We start from the raw sequence: 21,114 nt of genomic DNA on the forward strand, positions 1-21,114 counted from the left end.
TCCTGAGTATTGATTTTAGGGTTGCAAATAAGTTTTAGGGAGCAGGCAAATTAACAAATACAGAATCCATGAATAATAGGGGTCCACTGCATTTTTATGTATTTGAATATGGAGTGTGGATTCATCACAGAAATATTCAGTATGTAGGTAATATAGTCTGAGTCTAGGCCAATACCCCATTACAGTAAATGCAGACCTCAGTAACAATGAAAATGATAATTCTAATAGACCAAATATGTTTTACCTCTTAATGTGGGCTGAAAAGAAAATCTGATAATGGCTTTTAGAAATGTCAAGACAAAAGCATAGAATATTAAAATTTTTCCATTCAAAGAACAGAAATAAACTGGCCTAGTTATTAGGTACATTATTCAATGTACCCCCATAATTCATCTTTCTTTTCTCTCTTTCCCACTCCTCCTCCCCCACCTTACACCCTCCCCCTCACCTCCTTTACTATATCTAACTGCTAAAATGGGCTTGAGAAGGATGTTGGAATCAGGCCAAGATATGCTCAGCAGGGGCCGTGGCCGCCAGTGGCATGACCAGTGATGCAACACAGGTTCTCTGCTCTGTTGGAATATTTATTAGACTTAGTGCTGACACAGTCTCTGCTGATTAGCGGACCTAATCTGAGTGTCAAAGGTACTGATGACCACGGAAATGTGACAGTGTCTTACTCTCAGGACCCACCCAACTCTGACCTAAACGGTTAGATGCTGTATTGATCTGTTTACTTTCTAAGTAACTGGCCTAGACTTTTATCAGAAATACTTACTAATTTTAGATTGTATCTTACCCCCCTCCTCAACCAAGATGTGATTTAAGTTCTTTCCAGGGAGCACATAAACAAAAGAATATTACACCTGTTTCTTATTTCAATCTTACAACAAAATCTAACCGACCATGGCCACAAAGTCCAATTGTATAAATAACACAGGAAGAGAAAAAATGGCGTTTGAAGATAAAAAGTTGCTGGTGGTTTCACATACTTTTGGGATCCAGTAAAACTAGAGATATATCTCACCCGCCAGCTGATGGTGGAGAAGTTGTTTACAAAAGTCCTGTGAAGACAAGAGCAAGCTAATACCAACATGTGCATATTTCTAGAACCTGAAAATATAAAATGCTAGTAAAATGTGCTTTGCAGTACAACCACAATTTTAACAATTCTGCAGAGGCACAGAGCTACTGTTATTGGCAATATGTAAGGATATGGTTAATTTCATAGAGAAATCTTTAAAACTAAGGTGGGAATAATTTGGAGATAACTTTAGGCAAACTGTTTTCCATTAAACCGTAACTGTAACACTTATCTGTGCTCCCCAGGATAAAGATTAAGCAGATTGGCTTCAGCTTCAGAAAACGAGACTTTAAGTAGCCAGGGGATTCAATTAAGTTGTTCCCAGGGTCTTGGAGTTTAGCAGTTTGATTTTTTAAAAATGCCTTTTTTGGTGACGAGTTTTTTTGTGAATAAAAATTAAAATTTGAGGGGCAAAAGTAGTGTTCTCCATTCTACTCTCTCAGCTAATGAGGAAGCTGCAGAAGCAGCTTCCTTTTTCTCCCTGAAGCCTTGAGTATAAAAGATCATCTTGGAGGTGGTTGTTGTGCCGCTAATCTGGGGCAGTCAGACACACCCACAGGCGAGCTGTCAGCACATGGCAGGGGGAATGAGAGGGGCCCCAGACAGCAGAGAACTGAAAGTCAGTTTACTGCATTACAGCCATACAGTTCTTCAGATTACCGCAAAATGATGTCCACGTACTATTTAAAGGAATTTCAACTTTTTTACTCTTGAGAAACGTAATTGAATATATCTTGATGACATCAGAATGTCTAGAATTGTCAAAAACTGCTTCAAAATATCTAGGATGTCTACAGCTTTTGGTCGATTTTGAAGAGATATAATTTTTCCACCACTTGAAATACTTTATTTCTCAAATGGTGATCGTGATTATTAAACATACTTAGTAATATTTGAAACATTATACTGGAACTCAGAAGACTGGCTTTTCTATTTGGATTTATAAACTTCCAAAATTTGGCGACTGGCCCTAGTGAAAGATTTCTTCCAGCAGAGCTCTTATATCTTTGTTTGTGTTTTCCTTTCCCACTTAAGCACGTTTATCTTTGCTTCTAGCTGTTCCAGCACTCTGTGAAACAGTAGTCTTCTTGGCAACTGTTCTGTGTAGACTTCCCCTCCATCAGTATGACACAATGGCAACTAGCTGGAAGGGTTACATAATTAGAGGGAATTAGATGGAATAACGAGCTAGTATCAGGAGGAAAAAACTGGCAGGAATGAAATGCAGAGGCACCTTAAGTATAATTTGCAAATCTGTCAAATATCCTGCTTATTGAATCAAAATGAGAATGGGTATAAATAGTAATGCTGTTTTAAAAATGCGCCCTCGCTTCTTAGATGCCTTCCAGCAAAGTCATCTACAAAGTAAATGCCAAAGTTTGGTCTAATTCTGTGTAGCAAGGTGGAACTCGAGTTCCGGGGAAAGCCTTACAGTGATAATTTTTATAGGAAAAGAATTATCAGGATAGACCCCTTGCCCAGGAGTTTGCTGATTATGAAGCTGCCAGGTTATGTTTTGTTCACTTGTAGAAGACTTGAGGACCATTTTGGTTTTACAATGTTTTGAAAAGGGAGAGTTTATGTATTTAACAGACCATTTTAAAGAAGAACATAAAAATCACCTACCACTCAGGTAGGATTTTATTTTTCCTTGATTTTTATTTATTTTCTTTTTTTTACAGAGATAGTCCACTACACAGATGACCACAATCGATTTCACCAGTCTTTTATTGTGGGCCATTTGAGTTGTTTCCAGTTCCTCACTATTGTAAACAATGCTATGATGAACAACCTTGTGGTTCAGTCTTTGTGCCACCATTGATTATTTCAGTCGGTCTGATTCCTCCTGGAATCGTTAGGTCAATGTAATATTAATAACTGTTTTCTTTTACTTGGTAATATTTTTACTGCTCTGGAGCCCCTCCTCCAGTCTGTCGATATTTTATCAGCTTCCACCTCGCACAGAACAGATTTGTTTTGCCTTTTTTCTTTTATCTTGCTTTCTTTTTTTTGTGTTAGTCTCCCTTGTGTATATTCTATCTGTAGACCTATTAGAAACGCAGGGACTCTTTTCTCTGTGGAGAAAAGGTTAACAAATTGATAATATACTGTCTCAAAATGACAGTTGACTATTACCTGACTTGTTATGTTCACATGTGTTCAGTTCTTGAGATCCTTGCCAGATTTTAATGAACCAAAATGTTTTCCAAAATGTGGTTTGAGATTTCCTGGCATCTGCTGCCTTCAGGGTAAGAATGAACATACTCTTTCAGTCCTTTCCTTATAATTCCACCCCATCTTTGAGCCATAAACCATTTTTTTTTTTTTAGGGAGGGCACAGCTCACAGTGGCCCATGCGGGGATCAAACTGTCAACCTCGGTGCAGCACCATGCTCTAACCAACTGAGCAAACCAGCCACCCCTGAGCCATAAAGCTTTTGATAAGTAACTTCAATTCACTTTTAGTGACTCGTTAGTCTCAAGAAGATTTGATTTTCTGAAAAATTACAATGAAGCAAAGATGTAAGAGAGAAGTAAAGATAATTCAATTAATGCAGGAAAAGAGGTAGACTACTTTAATGATTTCTTGAAATAGTATTACCAGATTTTCTCCTCCACTGCATTAAACATCTTATATGTATCAATTATAGTACATGCTAAATGAACAACCTGGCTTCCTAATACCTTTAACAAGATAAATTACTAAACAGAGTTAATATAGTCTCATTAGCCCGAGAAATTGCTTGTTCTATGAATTCATAAATGCTAACTATTATACATTTGTACTCTTTTCCACACCTATCTTCACAGTTTTATAGTTGACAGTTTTCAAAAAAAAAATGATCTAGTGCATCTCCTCATTTTGCTGTAGAAACATTAGTATCAATCAGTTTTTAAGACTGATTATGTTATATAGCTTATGTTGATAATGCCTTCAGTATCTAACAATTCTCTGTTGAGAAATTGTTCACTAACTCCAACCTAAAATTACTATGCCACCACTATAAACTTACACCTTTTCTTCAAAAGTCAAAATTTACTTTTGGAAGTCCAAGTCCTCCATATGCTCGATATGATTTCCTAATTATAATTACAGTACATTGAGAAGCCATATCACTCACTGAGTGATGAAACATGGAATAGGAGATGACTCAATAAACATTTTAGGGAATGTTTGCAAAGTGTGATTTTCAAATCTGTGTTGAACTTAAATTCCAAACTTGGTCTCTGCAGAACTGTTTTTACTGACTTACATTTTGATATAATGCCATTGGTCTCCATTGACAGCCTTCATGAAAACCAATCCAGTGAAACTCATTACTGCATTTGCCATAAGGGAGCCCTCTAGAAAAAAATCTGATCTGGTCTTTACACCAAGAATATTTTACTTGTGTTTTTTAAACACGGCCCTGATTTGGTTTCCCTGCTAGAAAATTCAAACCAAATTGTGGCCACCCCTAATAAATCTGGGGGCAGCGGGCACTCAAGGCCACCATGTTGCCCAATTCAAGGTGGTGCCATTCATAGTATATTCTTTGTGAATGGTGCCCCCAGAATTGTGCACACAGAGCCCTTGGCCCTCTGGTATGTACTTTTAATGCCTCATTCTTTTAAATATATATGTTGGAGAATATTGGGGACCAGTGTGTTTCTCCAAGGCCCACCAGCTCCAAGTCGTTGTCTTTCAATCTAGTTGTGGAAGGTGCAGCTCTGCTACAAGTCCAGTAGCCGTTTTCAATCTTTAGTTGCAGAGGGCACAGCCCACCATCCCATGTGGGAATGAACCAGCAACCTTGTGGTTGAGAGCTCGTGCTCTAAGCAACTGAGCCATCTGGCCGCCCCTAATGCCTCATTCTTGATTCCTCCTTTTTTTCCCTCAGTCTTTCTTTATCCGTCGTTTCCCCACTCCTATTTTTAATTTTTGTAATAATTGTTGCATTTTTGTGTGTCTTTGTAAACTGCCAGAAGTCCTCTGTGGAACAAGGTGCAGCATAAATTAATAACATAGACGCAAAACTGTATTAGTTCAGGCTCCTAGTGTCATGTCTATGCCGTGGTACCAGCCTTGATACTTATGCCTGTGAGTGCTTGTTTCAGCTCAAATATATCGTTTGATAAGCTGGTACTTGTGTTAAATCAGACTATGGAATGAAAGCTCATATTTTAAATGAGAATCCCTTGTAGCTATAAACATATGGCTCATACTATGAAATGTTCTTTTTCCTTTCCCAGGGAATTTCAAAAAAATATACAAGAACATATGTCCAGTGCTAGGATTCCCTGCCAGAATTTTTTCCTAAATTGTGTTTTGACATTTCAGTTCATTAAGTGGACACATCTGTCCGAGTATGTTTTCCTTTTCAAAAAAAGAATATTTGAAGACAGTTACCCAGCGATGTAGTTGATCATTCTTAGTTTGCCCCAAGGTATTTAGTATTCTCAACCCTTAAAAGCAGGCAGAAATCCACAGAGCTGTGTGCAGTCATTTTGTTAGTGGCCATGTAGTCCCCGGGTATTGAGTAAAAATAAGGAATTCACTTTCCTGTTTTCTTTAAGCACATATTTGTGAGTAATTCTTAGTCAATCAGTGGTTTAGGGAAAAGAACCTTAGAGTCAAAGGATTCATTTTCAAATCTCGCCTCTGGTTTTGAGCAAATCTTATAACTTAATGGAGCCTCAGTCTCCTTATGTATAAAATAAATAATACTAATACCTGTTCCACCTCCCTCACAGGGTTACCGTGAAACTCAGATGTGTGTGAAAGTGCTTTGGAAACTGTAAGAGTGATTAGAACTGCATTTCCCCAGTCTGGGATAAAATGAAATCATAATAACTAACAGCAAAACACCCTTTACTTGGCTCCACGGTGCTAGAATTCTAGCTGCCTCAGATTTTTCCCAGCTAGTTCTGGGAGTTAGCTGGGCTTGTTGACCACATGCTCGGGAATGAATCGTCTTGGATTCCTCATGGTGGCGTGGGTGTTCCTTCTCTGGGGCTCACTGCAGTGGGCTTTCAGTTGCTGCTCACGCAGTCAGTGCTCACGAAATCCTGGGCCTGATGCCAGTAAAGTCCTCGCTAAAGGGACATACGCCGTTCACACGTGGTTGGCTTGGCAGGACACTACATGAGGAACGTCCACAGGATGGATGAGGTAGAGGTGTTCTCTAAAGCTGTACTCGAAGCTTTCTGCCCCAGAGTTTGTGCACATTATTTAAGGTTGCTGCAGAGACCGCAGGCTAAGTGGCCTGGTGAGGATATAAAGTTTAGGAAGCCTCTGGCTGTTTCGGAGCTGTGAATTCTAACCATTCTGTGACTGTTGTTGGAGGATCATTGACAGCTGAGCTGTCATAGCTAACGACTGGACAGCTGTCTCCCACTAACTGTGGGGGTGCCAGGAAACTGGCTACCTCAGAGAAGATTAGAGAAAGTGGAAATAAATACAGATACAAGCTTTTCGGAGAGCCCGAGGTTACAGGAGAGCACACATGGTCTGAGCAGATAATGGTGCTATTCTTTGTTACATAAGCTACATGAAGCAATGGTTTTTACCAGCTCTTTTTGTAGTTTCTTGCCTTAGCAATCAGCCATAATAAGCTGGAGAGTTTCTGGTTCTGGCCATTCTTCTCTGCTAAGAATTTTTCCCTTTGATTGTTTGGGCATGAAATAAACCTGTAGGCTTCAAATCTCTGCCTCAAAAAATGAAATCCATCCTAGGAGAACTTTAGGTGCAACTACCTGGTGGGAACTGGGGTACTTGTCTTCAAACCTCGTACACATGGCAAGCATGTGATTTGTTTTTTATTTAGATTGAGCTGATTGGGAGAGTGGACATCCTACAGTTTATGGGCATGCAAGCTAAAGCCACCCATTGTTTCTACCCTCATATTCAATCTGCTGTCCTACCTTCCAATTATTATACCATCCAGTACACACCAAAACAAGTATGGCAAACAGCTGTACCTTCTCTAGCTTTATCCTGAAATGTGGTATATCTTAAAACTTTCGTAGATGCAATCATTAAGTCTGTGTTCATCAATTTTTGGCTTTTAATCCCAATAGAGCAGAAGTTAAAGGTTTATTATTTTTTTTCATTAATATTTAATTCATTACTGAAGAAAATAGATGGTATTTGGTGATATAGTCCTAGAAAAAAATTTATTTCATTAAATCAACCAAAATGTATTGAATATTAACATAACACATGAAAATGTTGTTCTGGCTAAGAGCAGAACTTCTGATGATTAGTTGTGCTGATGTTTTCATCTTGTAGGTGGTTAAGGAAGAATGAGTTCTGGTGTTACAGACTTAATTTTGACCTTCAAGAGAGGACTGATTGATAAGAATTGATAAGAACATTAAGGAAAAGTAACGATCATCTTAGCATTCCTAATAATCAAGGAAAGGAACGCAAACGCTTCAGGGCATCAGGGTAGTTTTGAGAAAGTGGTGAAATAAAAAATAAACTATAAATTCAATTTTATTGAGCCTAGTCAAAAGAAAGAATAATTATCAAGAAGGGAAGAGTCTGCATGGGGGTAAGAATAGAGAAGCCAAAAAGATGCGATCATCGTAGCCCCAGTTACCCATGGGAGAGACGGGGCCTGAGTCAGCAATCTGAATTTAGTCTGTTCAGCAAACCCTGTTGTGGAGGAGGATGAATGGAACTTTCAAAACCAGTAAGACAATCAGATTCTATGTTCACCAAGCAATCTTCTGATTGTTAACAGAATTTGCAGACAGATTTTCTAGTGATAACTAGGCTACAGGAAAATGTGTGATTTTTTTTTCTCATTTCAAATTAATGTTTTATATACCAACCTACTATTTGAGTAGCATATGTAATTCTCTTAAGCACAATCAATTTTTGTACATTCATAAAAATTATTTTTAGGACCTACCAAGTAATATCATCTCTAGCTTATCTTTCTACAACTTCAGCAATGACCTTAGAGGGAGATATCCAATAATTTCAAATTTTAAGAAATTGATTGATTAAAAGGTAGTGAAAAACTAAGTTTAATTCTATGATGACCTATACATAATGAAGTGAACTTTATAAAAATGTTAAGAGTAGCGTGTTATACATGGATTATTTGCCAGAATCAAATCTACTCAGCTAGCTTAAGCTATATTTAAAAAAAAAAAGTGTGGGGGGAGTGGTGGAAACAAGCAGCTAATTGAAAGGATACAGAAGTATCTTACAGAACAAGGTCAGGAAGTACTCCTCCCTGAACCAGAAAATAAAAAAGTGAGAACCAAAGTCATATGCTCTTTCTCTCTGAGGGTTCATGAACTCTCATCTCTGCTTCTCTCTTTCTCTGCTTTTCTATGAAAGTAGCTGTCCAGCCCTTGCCTCACAAGATCATTCAAGAGCTTGGTACACACCAACTAGAATCTCAGAAGCCAAACGTCCAGGGAGAGGGCCACCGATTGGCTCAACCTGTACAATTATTCAGTGTTACTCCATCCTGTGGACTACGTATGGATGACAACATGTAGTCTCTTCTACCCAGTAACTGCTGTTTAAGGAGACTCTTAAAGAAGGTGGCCTGGGTGGGACAGTGAGTGATAGCCAGCTTTCAGAGAAACAGGAGACGTTCCAGACATGCATCCCAAGTGGTGTCTGCCAAAGATAACCAATAATAATAATAATAGTAATAATTTTAAAAATCTATTTGGAGTAAAATAAAGAACAAGAGAAGAAGGCAGATTATCAGGACAGAATATAATTTTGACTGAGAGAACACAGATATATGTAATACTTTTGTTTTCTTTCTTAGCTATCTGCAGAAGTGATCTCAGTATTGAAAGTTTTATGGCCAACATGTTAAGAGGGAATTAAATTCAAATATAATCAGCATAGAATAAGAAAGCACCTGAGTACTTCAAATTTGTTGAGGCCTTTAAAGCCTCTTAGAGCACTAGGTATTGAGGAATGTACCAGATGAATTTGAGAGGAAGTGTTGTCAGTAATCCAGAAGTATTGTGGAGAAGATGAGAGCTTTTAGGAAACTGGAGGTGGGTATATATCGCCTTGTATTTTCAAAGCAGGAGAGAGAGTTTACATCTGGAAGCTTGACATTGATGCACTAAGATCCTAGGAGAGAGATCACTTATACATACTTAAAAAGTCACTAGGTGCCAGCATGGGTCTTTGAAAAGGAGTCAAACCAAGCTAGTAATAGTATCTTAAAAAAAAGACATGAGTTTACACTAGTGGATCAGGAGACTGTGTGATACTTAATGCATCTTGATTTAGCAGGATATTTGAGTAAAGTCTTCAGATCCCTGTGGACAGATAAAGAACTGTAGTCTGAATGGTAGTGTAGTTAGATGAAATTGATGAATGGAGTGATATTTGACCTTCTCATATTCGTCCGCATAAACAGTAGATACAGAGATAGCAATCTTACTAATCCAATTTTCAACACAGAAAACTAGGAGGGATGGTTATATACACCAGTTGACAAAATCATCAAAGAGCAGAACCTGCTGGAGCATGTACCTAAACCAACAATATACTATTCAGTAAATGTAAACGTGGTATTTTATGTTGAGTTCAACTGCAAAAATACAGAACGAGAAACATTGGGCTTAATAGTAATTTGGTGAGACAAGTTCTAGGGACGGGTGAGCTAGCAATATGATATGGTTGCAAAAATATACATATATACTGCCAATGTAATTTTAAATTACATATTTAAATGAATTATATCCAGACTAAGGATTTTAAATATTGCCCCTTTATGTTGGCTAGTCCACATCTGAATTATTGTAACAGTCTTTTCTGAGAAATACATTGACAAAATGGAACACATCCAGCTGATCGGGAAATTTAACTTATAAATTTATTTGATGCTTAGATTATTTTGCTATGTGTAAAGAACTGTAAGGAATAAAATCTACCATAACTTGTTCTAAAAGAGCTTACTTTGTATCATTCCAGTCAAAGTGCACAGAAACTGAATACTTGAGTAAAATCCACTCCCCCTAGTCTTTTGAGCTTGAGTGAATGGGTTTAACAGGGACAATTCTCCTTTCATTAAAAATGTATATTGTATATTGGTTTCTGAATGCTAAGTTGAATTATATATTCTGTATCACTAATTTCTTAATCCATTGGCTGTCAATACTATTTAATGTAAATTGTAAACGTTTTTCCACTTTCTTTCATCATGGGAATGGGTAAGAGGTTTTAGATGGAGACAGGAAAGATTCTTAAATTTATTTAAAACTAAAAGTGGATAGTTAAAAACAAAATGAGTGTTTTCCAAATTGGGGAATTGTTTGGATCTAAATCCTGTTGGATTTAGAGTGCTTGCAGAATTAAAGGAAGGAATCCAAAGTGACTATTATTGAGACTCAGGAAATGATCTAGAAGTAATATACAGCCTTTTAAAGGGCAAGGTGGGTAATTTCCATAAACAAATACACAGACGTGTACACACACACACACACACACACATACACACACACATACATTACTGTAGATTAATGATAATACATATGGATTGCAGGAACTTGCAGCCAAACAATGTTAAGGTTTTCATAGTCTGCTGAATTAGATATTATTTATTGATAAAGTCAAAATACAACAAGAATTTCTATCAAACTACAGATGTTAAAAACATAGCTGGTAGAGAGAGAATGCAAGTAAATTATTCATAGGCATTTCATTTTGGGTTTTGAAATCTACTTTTTTAAGTTATAGAAAATTCACAATGAAAATTCTTAATCCCATCTTTTTTCTGCTACCAAGCACCTCACCCACACAGCTGCCATGAAAATATTCTGTTAAATTACTTTAAGAATAACTCTATAGCTTTAATCACTTCAAGCCTGTAGTCTGAATATTAATATTTGCAGCCAGAGCAGTTCTGTCATAAAGCTAAGGCACTACTTACTATCCTTGATGATAGAGGACTTTTTAAGCTCTCTTGGAAAATGAGGTGCCAGAGAGCAGAAATTAGTCAAAAGCCTCTAACAAAACCCATCCATTTAAATGTGGCATTCTTGTTTCAGTTGGTCTTCCTTCTTATTAGAACATATTACAAATTCTATGCCAATAAAGTGAGAGAAATGATACAAAACAGGGGGTTTCACCTCAATACCATGGGTGCTTCTTTCAATACTATGACTTAATATCAATGTTTTGTATATTATAAGCTCTACTTCTGTGTGTTCTGCCAAAGGCCTCATCTCACAATGGGAAATCAGAAAACTGCCAAAGAGCTACACTTTCTCATGAACCTACGTTCAGGTTGATGGTGGCAAATGAAAACTAACCCAATTTGTGTTGGCATAAAGGTTTCCTTTGGGCTAGTGTCTACTCAGCATGAAGTTCTAACTCTGGGCCATTTCTGTGCTCCAGAGGGTCTCTTGTCTTCTCTTCCTTTCTTCTAGAGCATCCAGGTGACAGAAGGGTCAGATATCTTTGAGGTGGTGTGGGTGGTCCTGGCCTGCTTACCCTCCACCGATGCTGCCTCCTCCTGGCTCTGAGTGAGGTATACCCTGTCTCCTCAGGTGTCCTGACCTCTTTTCTTTGAAGGAACCCTGCTGTAGTAACTTCTGGTCAGTTCTGTTGTGCTTGGGACTGATGGTCCTTTCCCATGCATACTCCACTTTGGGGACTCATCTGTACTTAGCCTTTCACTGGTACTGTGGATCCTCTGAACCCCGAGGGCCAGTCCCTGGCTTCAGCCTTCTGCCCCATATTTCACTGCATGTCATCTTACCCTTTAACATGGTGACTCCTGGCAGGCCGCTGGATCTTAACTCTCAGCTACTTTCCATATTCCCACTGAAAGCATGTGGAAATTTCTAGTCTCTCAGGCTCCATCCTAGAAACAAGGGAGACTGCAAAGAAGAGGTAAGAAAAGGAATTGTCTTGCGCTCTCCCTGCCTAAATACACTTCAGCATTATTTCTGTTCTGCACTGCAGCCATCCCACATTGAATATGTTCTTCCTAAAGAGATGGAGGAAGAAACACAAGTCCCTTCCTCCATCTGCTTTTATGATGTTCTACGATCGTGTTTCCTCCAGATTTTCCTCTTCTCCTCACTAGAAGAGCTTCTACTTCCTCTTTCTTTTGGTCTTCCACCTACCATATGGACTTAATTATTCTAGCTATAAATACATGTAGCTAGTATTTTTTTCTTTTGTTTATGTTAAACAAGATGTCTTATCATCTTGAGATAGCCTAGGTTTATTACCTGGCTTCATTACTTACCGGCTGTGTGATCATAAACAAATCATTTATCTCTGAGCCTCAGTTCCCTCATCTATAAAATGGGGAGATTAATAGTACTAACTTTATAGTGGTGTTGGCAGGTTAAGTAAGTTAAGAAAAGTAAAGCAAGTAGAATAGTGCCTGGCACATAATAAGTATATGCTGTTATTTGCTATTATACTACAAAGGCCGTTCTTTGTAACTTTTCCTCTTTAACTCATGTTTTTTTTTCATAGTTTAATTATATTGCCCAAAGATATAGATCTTCCATCTATTCATTTTTGAAGTTCTCAAAATATCTGAATCATATGCACACAGTTCATTCTTGTGCTCTTATCTTTTCATACCTACTTCATTGGTCTCAGTACTTTTTTTTTATCATCCTTTTATTTTCATCCTCACATCATTGGCTCTAGGAGGCCTTCCTGACCACATGTCCTGAGACTAAGTGAGGTCCACTTGTCACATGCACCCTGCTTTTACAACCAACACAATCACAGATAATACAAATATTTGCTCCATGCCTCTCATCTCCTGTAGGACCTTGGGGCTTCATAAGGGCAGAAACCATGTGTGTCTTCCTCGACGCTGTAGCTGCAGTGCCTTGCTGACAGCTTGGGCATAGTAGGTACTGACTAGTTACTCATTTAATGAGAAAATGCAAATGTAAGAAATAAGGTTCAGTGGAATACCAGACCCAGTCTGCGTTTCTAGAAAAACAGCCTCTAAGAACACAGCCAATTTAGAACAATTTTGAAAACATAATAAACACCTGGAGAAAAGGTTGTTTCCCTCTATATTTGGCCAGGTCCTGTTTTGGATAACAGTTACTATTCTAAATGCTGGTCTAGGTTATCAAGCTGATAATGTTAATTATTGCTTTTATGGTTTTAAATTTAATCTTGGGAACAAGCTTATTTACTAGTTCATGAATAGCTATGGGGGGGAAAAAAAAAAAGCTTTCCCTTCCACTTACCGAGGAGAAGGTAATAGGCTCAAATGCTAGATCTGAAAATTAACTCGTGTAAAAAGAACATGGGTCTCAAATTGTTCTCATTAGCCTATTTTATTCTTTCTTGTTTTTCTTCCATAACCAAACAGGAATATATATATTTTTTTTGGGGGGGGTACACACACAGACACACACATACACATGCATATATATATATATCACATTTCTATGAAACTCAGTAAACCTTCCCTGGTTCCTTGAATCTTTTTATCAGGCTGTTTTGAGTTTCCTTCCAATTAGAAAAAGGCTTCTGGCAACTTTAATCTTGCTACAGTTTCAAATAGTTTTGTGTTAAATAGGTGAAGATCCTTCTTTAGCCAATCTAGTAACTCTAAACAATATTAGAACTTTACTCATTCAACAGTTAAGTTTTGAATGCATGCCACATGCCACAGTTCGGCCTTTAAATTTTTTTTCTTAATATTTGATCCATTATTAGAATAGGATTTCTTTCAAACACAGTTATATAGTGGTTTATTCACAGCAAGTAAAATAAATCCCTTGCACCAGAAGCTCAAGTTTTAAAAAGGAAAATAAACTGAGAGCTAAGTTACGGGGAACAAAAGCCTGAGAGCTGTAAATAATATCTTAAGCAACCCAACTGAGAAGAATAAATTTACAAATTATCTCTAGCACATAAAAAGTGGTAAAGCATAGGGAATAGAGTCAATGGAATTGTAACAGCTGTATACGATATCAGGGGGGTAGTAGTTTGGGGGAGGAGAGGTTTAACTTTGTGAGGGGTGTAAATGTCTATTACATTGTTTTGTACACCTGAAAATAAATAAATAAATAAATAAATAAATAAATAAATAAATAAATAAATAAATAAATAAATGCCGGTTCGTTAGGAAGTAGCTTTGTCTATGAGTATCTTCATCTCATAGCATCTTCTGTCTTCTATCTTGTGTTTCTGTTAAAATATAAAAGGTTGCATTTCATTCACTTACCTTAGGTAAGTCAATAATATTTAATCCAATCAGAAAACATAATCATAATAAGTTTGGAACTGAGTATTATAGATTACCTCTAAATAAATATGATGAAAATTTCCTTTTACAGATGCAAGTATTGGCATTACGATGAAAACTTGCTCACTTCCAGCGTTGTCATTGTCTTCCATAATGAAGGATGGTCAACCCTCATGAGAACAGTCCACAGTGTAATTAAAAGGACTCCAAGGAAATATTTAGCAGAAATTGTGTTAATTGATGATTTCAGTAATAAAGGTAATGGCTATGAAATTGACATTTTTGTCTATAAAACACATTAATTATGAGTAATTGTAAAAGTGTGATTTGAAAATAATTAGTCTTTAAAAATTAATAGTTAGCATCTATTATCAAGTTGGCATTGTGCCAAGCATTGTGTCTGAGTTATTTTGTTTAATCTCTACTATAATCCTTACGATGGGTAATATTATTAGATCTCCATTTTATACATGAGGCCCAGATATGTTAAGTAACTTGCCAACAGTCACAGAGGTAGTAATTAACAGCTGGAATCAAACCTACAGGCTCATAAGTCTGTATATTTAATCACTATCTTACATTATACCAATTCTTTGGGTGTTGAATTTTGCAAAAATTTAGTCATAGAGGTAATTTATTGAAAGACTGAAAAAAAATGCAATTGCGTGTATGTCATAATGCCATCTGATGTTCCATCCATAGTTGTCAAACTGAAATCCATATACCTATTTAATAGCCTATATTTTGCATTTTAATGAGGACACAATATTGAATTTGACCAGAATCCGTGGACTATTTTTTATTATAATAGAAAGTATCTACTAAAGATTATTTTGTTCTCCATTTGATTTAGTATATCGAACAAAAGGAAATTGTATTTTATTTTTAAATTCTTTTTAAGGAGCCAGCTATTATAGCATTTACAAAGGCATTAGTTAGTCTTGGTTCAACTTGGCAAAAGAGAGATTGAGCATTGATTTTTCCAGATAAGTGAGTTTAAGTTAACATTTTTTTAAAAGTAGATCCATTGTTGTAAGCTGAATATATCTTCTTAATGACGTAAATGTCAAAAGATAGATAATGCTATAGCCCAGACCCCAAATCAGCATGCTAAATTAAAAACGCAATTGTGCTGCTGAAACCCAGATCTGGGTATTTGTTTATTCTTCTTTGCTTGTCACAAAACTGAATTGAATCTTTTGAAACCTGACCAAAGAAATTGGACTACTCAATAACAGGTTATTTGCTTTTTGGCAAGTACGTTTTGCAGACAGTTTTTGTATACAAACAGTGATACCACTGACTATAAGGTCAGAAGTGAAGACAGAGCAATGGTAGTCTGAAAATACCGTTCAAAATGGCTTTACAAAAGCTTCCTCCAAAACTTAATTTAGAACTCTTGCAGTCTGGATAAACCTCTCCTGTTTATGCAAGGACGTGACCAGAATCTTGATCTTATACACATATATTAGCATGGAGAAGAAATAGAAGTATGGCCTGTTTCCTTTTCCCCTCCTCTTTGTGCAACTAACCACTTTTTTCAACTAGCCATTTTTAATTATAGTAGAGAATGTATAATTTCAGATTTTTTAATCATATCAAATGACTTCAGCTTACACATCTTATCTTGGTTGCAATTTTCTAGGACAGGAATGTTTTCATTAAAAATACTATTCCTGTCTCAATATAAATATTTGAAAATATGTTTTAAAGTTATATTGTTGGTACCAACAATATTTTAGATTTAGGAAAACCTAAATCTACAAAAATAACTTTGAGAAATCCCGTGTCTCTGATTGTGCTGATTTTAAGAAGCCCTATATTATTAATACAAGTAAAATCTCAGCATATCCTAAAAAAAAAAAAAAAAAAAAAAGTAAAGATATAGCAAAAGGTGTTTGCCACCCGAAATAACTGCTTGGCCCCAGAAAAAGGGAACAACCTTTTGGACTTAGATTTTTGTCCACTTTAAATTTTTTCAGATCAAGTGCTTCTGTTGTTATAAACTCTAATACACAGTCTCTTGTACCACATTTTAAAATCAATCACATACAGAGTTTGCTTAGCTTACAGCCTGTAGAGAGATGTTTGTTGGGGCTGCCCTTGAACAGAAGTACAGACATCTTTAATTAATTTTCCCAATTTCAGAACAACCTTAAAATCTGTCAGTCCTATCCTTGATAAAATTATATATTCTTTGGTAAATCTGACTTGAGTGAAAATTTGCTTTATTCCTTCTCCAGTAGATTCAGAAAGTGGAGCTTAGAGTTAAATAAGTTTTCTTTTAAAGACAAAATACTGTACTAATATAAAACCTCACAAAGAGCTGGCTGCTCATAACACTTGGGTTTCTGGAAATCACAGTATCCTCTCAAAACAAGATTATGAGCTTTTAAATAGAGCACACTCCTGTACACGTGTGTTTCAGCCAGCTGAGGCTGAGTCAGTTCGAGGTAAAAGGCAAGCCCCACACTCTCAGTGGCTTATAACAACAAAGGATTATAGTACTGTTCTCCCTCCCGTTCATACTGCATGTTTCCTGCAGGTCAGCCCTGCTTTGCTCCACGTGCAGGGCCCTGGCTGCCAGAGCAGCCTGATCTCAGACATTGCCTGCCTAAGGGCAGAGGGAAAGAAAAGACATGGGCAAAGCACTAGTGGGATTTTAACAATTGTTCTCACAAGTACCTCACATAATTTCCACCCCCATCGCATTGTCCACAGCAAGTCACATGGCCCAACCTGATATCTGTGGGTTGGGGAGGATAATCACCCCCCAAGGAGAGGCAGAGAATACTTCGAACCTTAATGCCATAATGCGAAATCCCCAAAAAAACAGAAGTCATTTGATTCACCAACTTCCCTTTTGGGACATTTTTACTAAGAATCTAAATTTGAATAATAGGCCATTGACTCATTTTGGCCTATAAATATTTATGTATTTTAGATTTATTTAGGTTGTATATCGAAAAAAAAGCACCTAATGCAATTCAGAAGGGGCTTTAAAAAACGGAAAAAAAGAAAAAAAGAAAAGAAAAAAAAAAGCTTAAGACTCTCCCAGGCTAAAAAAAAAAAAAAAATGTAAGGTAAGAGCTCTTTAAATTTTTTTTAAATTGAGGGAAAATTACCTAGATTTTCTGGGGAAAAAATATAATTCAGCATGAGAATTTTGTTTATAATTGTTATTAAATCTGGATTCCAAAACAGGAAAAGGGAAATTGTTTTCTTCTCAATTTTGAATATCCATGTGTGGGTGTCTTGGTAATTTATAAGCTTCCTAAAAATGAGTGAAGTATTATTAAGTACACACAGTCTGATTTGCCCATGTAACCATTAGCTCATCACTAAATACAGCTGTGTTTTTGTATGCATGGGCCAAAATTTTAAACAATTTAAAAATAATTTTTGTGTCCACAAGAAACATCTTTAAGGATTCAGGAGCTAGTTGTGGCTGTAATGAGCCAATTTCATGGACTCACAGTGATATGAACAAAAACTGTTCTCTTGCAACTGAGAGGCCAAGATGGAAACTTTGACAAATGTATCTTGTTTTTATAACACAAAATTTTCTCTACCAACTCATATATATATATGTATATGTATATGTATATATATATATATGTATGTATGTATGTATATACATAATTATATAAATGTAAATATTTATTTGTATATATATATATATATATATATATACACACACACACACATTTATACATTTATACATACAAACACTTGTTGATGCTTAAAATGCAGAGAAGATGGGATCTCTTGATTTCTATTTGCCAGCTTGATGGCAATTAGATTCATCATATGGAGATCACAACCTTGTATACTGATTATAGTTGGAGAAAGATGGCCCAGAAATAAATGTTTACCTATACACTGTGCGGATTCCAAAGAAATTGTACAATGTTATTTGTAGGTAGTGTATCTTCTGAAATCCTGAACCATTCTGCCAAAAGCAAATAAAATACTGTGCCTGAAAGCTTTTAGATATGACATTAATGTGTGAATTTTTTAAGTTTTTAATTTTTTTAATTTAAAAAATTTTTAAGTTTTCATGTCAATTGGTAGTCATCATTTATTTGATACTTAGAGAGATGTTTGATCATTCTCAGGCCAACCAGTTCTCTGAAGGCACATTAAGCATATCAAATAATACACTTCACCTTACTTCCTTATAGACTAAACATTCAATCTGGTCTGTGTAAAATTGACTGCCTAAAGTACCTTTTGCCTATCCCTGTTTCATGAGAAAAATGATAGTTTAATTGGTTTATATACATAAATTTAATTTATAATGTTGATTCAAATTTTTTTATTCACAGAACACTTAAAAGAAAAGCTAGATGACTATATTAAGCTGTGGAATGGCCTAGTGAAGGTATTTCGAAATGAGAGAAGAGAAGGCTTAATTCAAGCACGAAGTATTGGTGCCCAGAAGGCTAAACTTGGGCAGGTAGGAAACATTTTTATCGATACCTACAATGTCAACATTTTGGATTTGGTAACTAAAAGGTCATATGCATTTTTAAGTACCCTTTTAAAAAATGTTTCTCAATTATAGTTGACATGCAGGATTATTTTATATTAGTTTAAGGTGTACAGCATAGTGATTAGACATTTATATAATTTACAAAGTGATCCCCCGATAAGTCTAGTACCCACCTGGCACCAATAAACCTTTTTTTTCCATTGAAATGAGAATGGTGGTTTAAACAGATAAAACTTAAATGTTAAGATTGACTCTGGTGTTAACTTATATTAGCATCTAATTTTAAATTGTGTGTGATAATATGATGTACTATATATGAGTGTTCATTCACCCTGCCTCCTTTTTCTTTTTTTTAAGGTTTTGATATACCTTGATGCCCACTGTGAGGTGGCAGTTAACTGGTATGCACCACTTGTAGCTCCCATATCTAAGGACAGGTAACATTACCTTGCTTTTTTTCTTTTCTGGTTGAAAAGTAAACCTCGTCCTAGAAGGACAAATAATATTCTCATTCTTCTGAATCCAGTTCTGTTCAGTACATTGATTGAGTGTTCTGTTGTAAGCGTCATCACTCAGCTAGTTGTTTCCTGGGGTGAAGCTAGACTGATACATTGGGCTGATTCAAATGCAGGCATTGGGCATTTGGGATAAGCCTAGAGTGTCTGCTTCGAGAATCCTCTTGCGTTATAGTTCTTGAAAAGACTTCGTCTGGCTCCCAGACTTTTCTCTAAGAGTAATATTAATTGCTCCTTGTACACTGTGCTAACAGTTCTAAAGACTTGAAGGAGCAAGCCTTGAAATTACACCTACTGGATTTTTTTATGCGTTTTTAAATTCTTAAGATAGTAAGGAACTGCCGTTAGTTGTGTCAAGGCTTTAGGTTCCTATAGAAACCCTAAAGTTTAGAAATAGGCAACTATTCCATGGAAATGCAGTGATCACCATTAAACTTACAGAAAAGTTTGAAAACAATGGAAAGCAGCATCGACCTACTAGTTCCAAAAGCCTTCCCTACTTTTCATCCAGAATTCTATTTCAGAATCTAGGAAAATAAGACATGGCCCTGTGGTGAATGGCATGAGTTAAAGGAAGAACTTTGGAGGATTTAATCATCAGAGGATTTAATGTAAAAGCCTATTAGAAACATTTTTCACATGCTGTCTGATTTCATCCTCACAGCGACCCTGCAATATAGGTATTATTAGCTCCTTTGCACTGAAGAGGATACTGAGACTCAGAGAAGTAATTAATTTGCCCCAAATCAGACAGCTAATAAACTATCAAACCGAGATCTCTCTGGAACACTTTACACTGCACCATTTATTACGAAATCTGAGAATCATGTGAAGTGAGGAAAGAGAACAAACCTTCACCTCACTAGGCGAAAACTAGCAGCCCTCTGGGGTGGTAAGGAAGCAGTTTTCCACAGGGTCCTGTGGCAATCCCACATATCTCACAGTGACTCTCCACTGTCCCATGGGAATTATTCTAGAAGGAATAACACACCTTTCTCAAACTTACTTCCACCAAATTGAAATTCTAAGCTCTATAAGGTTTTTCATTCTCCTGGGTTTAACATCCTAAAAGCACCTTAACATAGTTATGAAAAGCTGTAATCTCCATGTTAGGAAAAGCGTGTTAAGATCCTTTCTGATAAAATGAGCACTAAAACAAGCAGGGTACCAAATTGTAGTTTACTCTGCACCTAATTAGTCATATAGTACTAGCATTTTCCTGAAGTCCAATACGAGGGATTTGTTTGCTCCAAATTCTCAGGCCGTTACTTAAGTTCTTCAGTGGGTTTTGCAGGATTTTTTTTCCCTCAGTTTTTTTTTTAAAAAGCAGAAATACAATACAGTACTTTTTTTGCTTTTGTTTTTTGTTTTTTTGCACTGAAAGCTGATTTTTGCAATAAAAAAGAGTAGGGAAAGGAAGATCAACGAAAAGCAGAGAAATAGATTTTCATAATAACTGCTTCCAAAGAAATAGAAAGCAACAAAGAATTGGGAGAACTGCTAAAAATGTAGCAGGTATTGTCTTTTTATACAGGTGTGTGTACGTGCATGCGCGCAAGCACACATAACACACAGACACACACACACACACACATTTTTTTAATGGAGGATGAAGGAGTCAAAATAACAGGCAGGAAAACATTGAAAATAATACAAAATTACGAAGAGAAAGTTTCCTGTAAGACCAAAGTGAAAATGAGAAAAACGCTATTAAGCTCAAAGACAGGGCTTTGTTCCTGACATTTATCTGTAAGCTGAGGGATAAATCTCTCTACTACCCGGATGAAAACAGGCTCCTTGACTTTT

At 36.4% G+C, this 21,114-nt stretch overlaps 1 protein-coding gene across 4 annotated transcripts in view; it reads left to right on the forward strand.

The window, feature by feature from the left end:
* GALNT7 (polypeptide N-acetylgalactosaminyltransferase 7) overlaps positions 1–21,114 on the forward strand; it is a 124,071-nt gene that overhangs the window by 83,113 nt on the left and 19,844 nt on the right. For all 4 annotated transcript variants that reach the window (XM_074338319.1, XM_019733248.2, XM_019733249.2 and 1 more), the window contains exons 3-5: positions 14,390–14,556; positions 18,627–18,757; positions 19,151–19,230. In XM_074338319.1, coding sequence (XP_074194420.1) covers positions 14,390–14,556; positions 18,627–18,757; positions 19,151–19,230 — 378 coding nt within the window. The remainder of the gene's footprint in view (positions 1–14,389; positions 14,557–18,626; positions 18,758–19,150; positions 19,231–21,114) is intronic.

Source organism: Rhinolophus sinicus, linkage group LG07 (genome assembly GCF_036562045.2).
Source record: "Rhinolophus sinicus isolate RSC01 linkage group LG07, ASM3656204v1, whole genome shotgun sequence".
Taxonomy (NCBI): domain Eukaryota; kingdom Metazoa; phylum Chordata; class Mammalia; order Chiroptera; family Rhinolophidae; genus Rhinolophus; species Rhinolophus sinicus.